This window comes from Pezoporus flaviventris, unplaced genomic scaffold (genome assembly GCF_033815535.1).
Source record: "Pezoporus flaviventris isolate CSIRO_AGI_PZ_B2104156 unplaced genomic scaffold, CSIRO_AGI_Pfla_v1 ptg000911l, whole genome shotgun sequence".
NCBI classification, from domain to species: Eukaryota; Metazoa; Chordata; class Aves; order Psittaciformes; family Psittacidae; genus Pezoporus; species Pezoporus flaviventris.
This window is the reverse complement of record NW_026893456.1, coordinates 15,460-24,938: the sequence shown is the minus strand read 5'-3', so window position 1 is coordinate 24,938 and position 9,479 is coordinate 15,460. Positions and strand designations below refer to the sequence as shown.

General features: G+C 55.7%; 1 protein-coding gene across 1 annotated transcript; it reads right to left on the bottom strand.

The window, feature by feature from the left end:
- Nucleotides 1–72: 72 nt before the first annotated feature.
- On the bottom strand, nucleotides 73–6,708 carry LOC133264642 (nephrin-like; the record flags this gene model as incomplete). The annotated part of the gene is made up of 6 exons (XM_061444474.1): nucleotides 6,678–6,708; nucleotides 3,508–3,648; nucleotides 2,538–2,659; nucleotides 1,757–1,934; nucleotides 1,246–1,405; nucleotides 73–332 (listed from the first exon to the last, which is right to left on the bottom strand). Coding segments are annotated over exons 1-6 (865 nt in total), but the record flags the coding sequence as incomplete, so codon positions are not given.
- Nucleotides 6,709–9,479: the final 2,771 nt, after the last annotated feature.

Here is a 9,479-nt window from a genome sequence, read left to right as displayed (position 1 = left end):
CCCCCCCCCATTCCCCCCCAGTCCCCCCCATCCCCCCCCATTCCCCCCCATTCCCCCCCATTCCCCCCATACCCGCCAGGCGCAGCCGGAAGCGCCTCCTCGCCGTTCCCAGTTGGCTCCGCCCCACGCACTCCACCATTCCCAGTGTCCCGTTGCCGTCCCAGTACCCGGCATGGGCCTGGTCCCAGTTCAGGTACTGGGAGGGGGCCCGGGCCCACAACTGGGCCCAGTTCAGGGCCTGGGAGCGGAGCCGGGCCCGATCCTGGCTGATGTTGGCCACGGTCAGGAGGGCGCTGGTCCAGGGGGGGTCCGACCATTGGAGCTGCTGGAACCTGGTGGGGGGGGGAGACCATTGGGTCCATTGGGTGCCATTGGGTGCAGTTGAGTACCATTGGGTCCATTGGGTGCCATTGGGTGCCATTGGGTCGATTGGGTGCCATTGGGTGCCATTGGGTCCATTGGGTGCCATTGGGTCCATTGGGTGCCATTGGGTCCATTGGGTGCCATTGGGTGCCATTAGGTCGATTGGGTGCCATTGGGTGCCATTAGGTGGATTGGGTGAAATTGGGTCGATTGGGTGCCATTGGGTGCCATTAGGTCCATTGGGTGCCATTGGACGCCATTGGGTCCATTGGGTGCCATTGGGTGCCATTGGGTCAATTGGGTGCCATTGGGTACCATTGGGTGCCATTGGGTCGATTGGGTGCCAATGGGTACCATAAGGTGCCACTGGGTGCCATTGGGTGCCATTAGGTCCATTGGGTGCCATTGGGTACCATTAGGTCGATTGGGTGCCATTGGGTACCATTGGGTCCATAGGGTGCCATTGGGTACCATTGGGTACCATTGGGTCCATAGGGTGCCATTGGGTACCATTGGGTCCATAGGGTGCCATTGGGTACCATTGGGTCCATAGGGTGCCATTGGGTACCATTGGGTACCATTGGGTCCATAGGGTGCCATTGGGTACCATTGGGTCCATAGGGTGCCATTGGGTACCATTGGACGCCATCGGGTACCATTGGGCACCATTGAGCGCCATTTGGCGCCATGGTTCCCATTGGGTACCATTGGGTGCCATTGGGTCCCATTGAGCACCATTGAGTGCCATTGGGCGCCATGGGTCCCATTGGGTGCCATTGGACACCATTGGGTGCCATGGGTCCCATTGGGTGCCGTTGGCACCATTGGGTTCCATTGGGTCTCATTGGGTGCCGTTGGGCGCCATTGGGTGCCCTCAGGTACCTGCTGTCCGTGGTGCTGATGGGGCGGCCCCCTTGCTCCCAGTGCAGCTCCACGGGGGGCACCCCCCGCGCCCGGCACCCCACGGCCACGGCATCGGCTCCATCCGGAACCAGCACCGGGATTGGCTCCGGCGCCGGCGCCGCCTCCAGCTCCGGCCCATCTGGGAATGGGGGGCAATGGGGGTGCCCTCCATTGACCCCCCATTGGGTGCTCTCCATTGACCCCCATTGGGTGCCCTCCATTGACCCCCATTGGGTGCCCTCCATTGACCCCCCATTGGGTGCTCTCCATTGAACCCCATTGGGTGCCCTCCATTGACCCCCATTGGGTGCCCTCCATTGACGATCCCCATTGGTTGACCCCCATTGAGTGCCCCCCTTCCATTGATGACCCCATTGGCTGCCCCCCGCATCGATGCCCCCCATCACTCCCACCCCATTGGCCACCCTCCATTCCACCCCACCCCCCACTTCCCCATTGGCTGCCTGTCCCTTGGCCCCGCCCCACTCACAGCGAATCACGAGGCGGATGACGGCGCGGGCGGGGGGCGGCACCCCCGTGTCCACGTGACACTCGTAGGCCCCGCCCATGTCCCGACGGGCGCCCGACACCCGCAGCCGCCCCACGGGGACCCCGCCGAGCGCCTCCAGCCCCACGGGGAGCCCCACGGAGCCTGGAGACAGCGCCCCCTGGTGGCGGGGAGGAATGTGGGCATGGAAGGGTCCCATTGGGTCCCATTGGATCCCGTTGGGTCCCGTTGGGTCCCGTTGGATCTCATTGGGTCCCATTGGGTCCCATTGGATCCCATTGCATCCCATTGAGTCCCGTTGGGTCCCATTGGGTCCCATTGGATCCCGTTGGGTCCCGTTGGGTCCCGTTGGATCTCATTGGGTCCCATTGGGTCCCATTGGATCCCATTGCATCCCATTGAGTCCCGTTGGGTCCCATTGGGTCCCATTGGATCCCGTTGGGTCCCGTTGGATTCTGTTGGGTCCCATTGGATCCCGTTGGATCCCGTTGGGTCCCATTGGATCCCATTAGGTCCCATTGGGTCCCATTGGATCCCATTGGATCCCATTGGGTCCCGTTGGTTCCCGTTGGATCCCATTGGATCCCATTGGGTCCTGTTTGATCCCATTGGGTCCCATTGAATCCCGTTGGATTCCGTTGGGTCCCATTGGATCCCATTGGGTCCCGTTGGATCCCATTGAGTCCCGTTGGGTCCCATTGGGTCCCGTTGGGTCCCTGCCCCATAGCCCACGCCCCACATCCCATAATAAGCCGTATCCCACCAGGCGCTGCCATCGGAGACTCCCGTCCAGCAGGGGGCGCCCTTCCGCCTCGCACTCCATCTCTACGCTCCCCCCTTCGTCCACCACCACGGGGTCGGGCGCCCGCACGATGGAGGGGGGGTCTGGGTGGGGGTCAAAGGTCAAGGTCAGGGTGCTATAGGGTGCCATAGGTGCTGTAGGTGCTATAGGGTGCTAAAGGATGGTATAGGTGCTATAGGGTGCTATAGGGATGCTATAGGGTGCTATAGGGATGCTGTAGGGTGCTATAGGGTGCCATAGGTGCTATAGGGTGCTATAGGGAGCTAAAGGATGGTATAGGTGCTATAGGGATGCTATAGGGATGCTATAGGGTGCTATAGGGATGCTGTAGGGTGCTATAGGGTGCCATAGGTGCTATAGGGTGCTATAGGGAGCTAAAGGATGGTATAGGTGCTATAGGGATGCTATAGGCCCTATAGGGATGCTATAAGGTGCTATAGGTCGCCATAGGGATGCTATAGGCATGCCATAGGTCCCCATGGGATACCATAGGGACGCTATAGGGATGCCACAGAGATGCCATAGGGATGCAATAGGGATGCTATGGGGTGCCATAGGGATGCTATGGGGTGCTATAGGGATGCTATGGGGTGCCATAGGGATGCTATAGGATGCTATAGGGCAACATAGAGCTGCTATGGGATGCTATAGGATTCTATAGGGCAACATAGAGGTGCTATAGGATGCCATAGGGAAGCTATAGGGCTCCATAGGGATGCTATGGGGTGCCATAGGGATGCTATAGGGCGCCATAGGGATGCTATAGGGCACCATAGGGGTGCTAGAGGGTGCCATAGGGGTGCTATGGGGGTGCTATAGGACACCATAGGGGTGCTATGGGGGTGCCATAGGGGTGCTATAGGGCGCCATGGGGGTGCTATGGGGTGCCATAGGGATGCCGTGGGGTGCTATGGGGCGCCATGGGGCTCACATTCCACGTCGAGGAGGACGCTGGCGCTGCCCTTGCCCTCGGCGTTCGCGCACTCCACCCGGTAGGAGCCGGCGTCGCTCCGGGACAGGTTCCCGATGGACAGCGAGCCCCCCGGGAGCAGCCGGTGCCGCGGCGACGGCGCTGGGGGCACCCGGCACCCAGAGGCACCCATTGGATCCCATAGAGACCCATGGCACCCATTGGATCCCAGAAAGACCCAAAGGATCCCATTGAACCCCATTGGATCCCATAGAGACCCATTGGATCCTATTGAACCCCATTGGATCCCATAGAGACCCATGGCACCCATTGGATCCCAGAAAGACCCATTGGATCCCATAGAGACCCATTGGATCCTATTGAACCCCATTGGATCCCATAGAGACCCATTGGATCCCATAGAGACCCATTGGATCCCATTGAACCCCATTGGATCCCATAGAGACCCATGGCACCCATTGGATCCCAGAAAGACCCATTGGATCCCATTGAACCCCATTGGATCCCATAGAGACCCATGGCACCCATTGGATCCCAGAAAGACCCATTGGATCCCATAGAGACCCATTGGATCCTATTGAACCCCATTGGATCCCATAGAGACCCATGGCACCCATTGGATCCCAGAAAGACCCATTGGATCCCATTGAACCCCATTGGATCCCATAGAGACCCATGGCACCCATTGGATCCCAGAAAGACCCATTGGATCCCATTGAACCCCATTGGATCCCATAGAGACCCATGGGACCCATTGGATCCCATTGGTCCCATTGGATCCTATAGAGACCCATGGGACACATTGGATCCCATAGAGAGCCATTGGATCCCATAGAGACCCATTGGATCCCATTGAACCCCATAGAGACCCAAGGGAGCCCATTGGACCCCATTGAATCCCGTAGAGACCCATGGGACACATTGGATCCCATAGAGAGCCATTGGATCCCATAGAGACCCATTGGATCCCATTGAACCCCATAGAGACCCAAGGGAGCCCATTGGACCCCATTGAATCCCGTAGAGACCCATGGGACACATTGGATCCCATAGAGACCCATTGGATCCCATTGGACCCCATCCCCATTATATCCCGTTGGATCCCATTATAACCCTATTGGATCCCATTGGATCCCATTGGATCCCACTATAACCTCATTATATCCCATTGGATCTCATTGGATTCCATTATACCCCATTATATCCCACTCGATCCCATTGGATCCCATTATAATCCATTATAACCCCATTATCCCCCATTACCCCCATTATAACCCCATTATCCCCCATTATAACCCCATTATAACCCATTATAACCCCATTATAACCCCATTATAACCCCATTATGCCCCATTATAACCCCATTACCCCTCATTACCCCCATTATAACCCCATTATAACCCCATTATGCCCCATTATAACCCCATTATCCCCCATTATAACCCCATTACCCCCCCATTATAACCCCATTATCCCCCATTACCCCCCATTATAACCCCATTATAACCCCATTACCCCCCATTATAACCCCATTATAACCCCATTATAACCCCATTATAACCCCATTATAACCCCATTACCCCCCATTATAACCCCATTATAACCCCATTACCCCCCATTATAACCCCATTATAACCCCATGTAATAACCCCATTATAACCCCATTATCCCCCATTATAACCCCATTATAACCCCATTATAACCCCATTATCCCCCATTATAACCCGTTTCTATTATAACCCCATTACCCCATTATAACCCCATTATCCCCCATTACCCCCCCATTATAACCCCATTATAACCCCATTACCCCCCATTATAACCCCATTATAACCCATTATAACCCCATTATCCCCCATTATAACCCATTATAACCCCATTATAACCCCAGTTATAACCCCATTATAACCCCATTACCCCCCATTATAACCCCATTATAACCCCATTATAACCCCATTACCCCCCATTATAACCCCATTATAACCCCATTATCCCCCATTATCCCCCATTATAACCCCATTACCCCCCATTATAACCCCATTATAACCCCATTATAACCCCATTATAACCCCATTATAACCCCATTACCCCCCATTATAACCCCATTATAACCCCATTATAACCCCATTACCCCCCATTATAACCCCATTATAACCCCATTATCCCCCCATTATCCCCCATTATAACCCCATTACCCCCCATTATAACCCCATTATAACCCCATTATAACCCCATTATAACCCCATTACCCCCCATTATAACCCCATTATAACCGCATTATCCCCCATTACCCCCCATTATAACCCCATTATAACCCCATTATAACCCCATTATCCCCCATTACCCCCCATTATAACCCCATTATAACCCCATTATAACCCCATTATAACCCCATTACCCCCCATTATAACCCCATTATAACCCCATTATAACCCCATTATAACCCCATTATCCCCCATTATAACCCCATTATAACCCATTATAACCCCATTATCCCCCATTATAACCCCATTATAACCCCATTATAACCCCATTATAACCCCATTACCCCCCATTATAACCCCATTATAACCCCATTATCCCCCATTATCCCCCATTATAACCCCATTACCCCCCATTATAACCCCATTATAACCCCATTATAACCCCATTATAACCCCATTACCCCCCATTATAACCCCATTATAACCCCATTATAACCCCATTATAACCCCATTATCCCCCATTATAACCCCATTATAACCCATTATAACCCCATTATCCCCCATTATAACCCCATTATAACCCCATTATAACCCCATTACCCCCCATTATAACCCCATTATAACCCCATTATCCCCCATTATCCCCCATTATAACCCATTATAACCCCATTATCCCCCATTATAACCCCATTATAACCCCATTATAACCCCATTATAACCCCATTACCCCCCATTATAACCCCATTATCCCCCATTATAACCCCATTATAACCCCATTATAACCCCATTATAACCCCATTATAACCCCATTATCCCCCATTATAACCCCATTATAACCCCATTATAACCCCATTATCCCCCATTATAACCCCATTATAACCCCATTATAACCCCATTATAACCCCATTATAACCCCATTACCCCCCATTATAACCCCATTATCCCCCATTCCCCCCCATAGCGCACCCATGCGGACGCCGGCGCGGCTCCAGGCGCAGTCGCGGGGGGGGGGATGCGCGTCCCCGAGCAGCGGCAGCAGCGCCCGGCCCTGCTCCCGAGCCAGCACCCGGCCCCCGGGGGGCGCGCGGAGCAATGGGGGGTCTGGGGGGGGGGAGGCATTGGCACCCATTGACCCCCATTGACACCCATTGAGAGCCATTGACATCCATTGATACCCATTGACACCCATTGACACCCATTGACACCCATTGAGAGCCATTGACATCCATTGACATCCATTGCTACCCATTGAGAGCCATTGACATCCATTGACACCCATTGACACCCATTGACTCCCATTGACACCCAGTGACACCCATTGACACCCATTGACACCCATTGACACCCACTGACACCCATTGACACCCATTGAGAGCCATTGACACCCATTGACACCCACTGACACCCACTGACACCCATTGACACCCATTGACACCCATTGATACCCATTGATACCCATTGACACCCATTGATACCCATTGACTCCCATTGAGAGCCATTGATACCCATTGACATCCATTGATACCCATTGACTGCCATTGACTCCCATTGACACCCATTGACACCCATTGGCACCCATTGACCCCTATTGATACCCATTGACCCCCATTGACCCCCATTGACCCCCATCGCCCCCCACCGCCCCCCCCCACTCACGCCTCACGCTCAATCTGTGCCCGGCTCTCACGGTGACGCCGAGGGCGGGGCTGGCGGCCGCGCAGGTGATCACGTGACCCTGGTCCTCCAGCGCCACCTGCAGGCGGAGCCGCGACCCCACCGAGACCCCCCCGTGGGGGGCGGGGCTGGGGGGGAGGGGCTCCCCCGGCTCCCTGCCATAGGGGTCAATGGGGGCCCATAGGGGTCAATGGGGGGCCCATAGGGGTCAATGGGGGGGCAAATAGGGGTCAATGGGGGGGCTCATAGGGGTCAATGGGGGCCCATAGGGGTCAATGGGGGCCCATAGGGGTCAATGGGGGGGCAAATAGGGGTAAATGGGGGGGTCTATGGGGATCTATGGGGGGCTATGGGGTCTATGGGTGGCTATGGGGTCTACGGAGTGTATGGGGGCTATGGGGTCTATGGGAGTCAAGGGGGGACTGTGGGGAGCTATGGGGGTCTTTAGGAGGCTATGGGGGTCTGTGGGGGACTATGGGGGTCTATGGGGGTCTGTGGGGGACTATGGGGTCTATGGGGGTCAATGGGCCTCTATGGGGCTCTATGGGGTGTATGGGGCTCCATGGGCTCTATGGGGTCAATGGGCCTCTATGGGGCTCTATGGGGTCAATGGGGCTCTATGGGGTCCATGGGGTCTATGGGGCTCTATGGGGCTCTATGGGGTCAATGGGGCTCTATGGGGCTCTATGGGGTCAATGGGGCTCTATGGGGCTCTATGGGGTCAATGGGGCTCTATGGGGTCTATGGGGTCTATGGGGCTCTATGGGGCTCTATGGGGTCAATGGGGCTCTATGGGGTCTATGGGGTCCATGGGGCACCCACGTGTGTCCGTGGTGGTGCCAGGTGAGGGTGGGGGCGGGGTGGCTGCTCCCGGTGACGCAGGTGAGGAGCAGGCGCTGGCCCAGGCGGGGCTCCCGGGGGGAGGCGCTGATGGAGACGGACTGGGGGGGGACTGCGGGCAGAGAGACCCATAGGGACCCATAGGGACCCATAGAGACCATAGAGACCATAGAGACCATAGGGACCCATAGGGACCCATAGAGACCCATAGAGACCATAGAGACCATAGAGACCATAGGGACCCATAGAGACCATAGAGACCATAGAGACCCATAGAGACCCATAGGGACCCATAGAGACCCATAGAGACCATAGAGACCCATAGAGACCCATAGAGACCATAGAGACCATAGGGACCCATAGAGACCCATAGGGACCTATAGAGACCCATAGAGACCCATAGAGACCATAGAGACCATAGGGACCCATAGAGACCCATAGGGACACATAGAGACCCATAGAGACCCATAGGGACACATAGAGACACATAGAGACCCATAGAGACCATAGAGACCATAGGGACCCATAGAGACCCATAGAGACACATAGAGACCCATAGAGACCCATAGAGACCCATAGGGACCCATAGAGACCCATAGAGACCCATAGAGACCCATAGGGACCTATAGAGACCCATAGAGACCATAGAGACCCATAGAGACCATAGAGCCCCATAGAGCCCATAGAGCCCCATAGAGCCCCAGTGAAGCCCACAGAGGCGCACAGAGGACGCGGAGCCGGGCTCCGGCGCGGGGCGCCCCCTGCTGGTGGGCGGTGTCAGCGCAGGTGAAGGCGGCGCCGTTGTCCCCGGGGCTCAGGCGCAGCTCCAGGCTCCGCCCCCAGCCCGGGATTGGCTCCTGGAGGGCCCGGCCCTCCTGCGGGACCCATAGAGACCCATTGGGACCCATAGGGACACATAGAGAGACCCATTGGGACCCATAGAGAGACCCATTGGGACCCATAGGGACACATAGAGACCCATTGGAACCCATAGAGACCCATAGGAGCCATAGCGACCCATAGGAGCCATAGGGACCCATAGGACCCATAGGACCCATAGAGACACATAGGGATCCATAGGACCCATAGCGACCCATAGGAGCCATAGCGACCCATAGGACCCATAGGACCCATAGCAACCCCTAGGATCCATAGGGACCCATAGGGACCCATAGCACCCATAGGGACCCATAGAGACCCATAGGGACCCATAGGGACCCATAGGACCCATTGGGACCCATAGGGACCCTAACC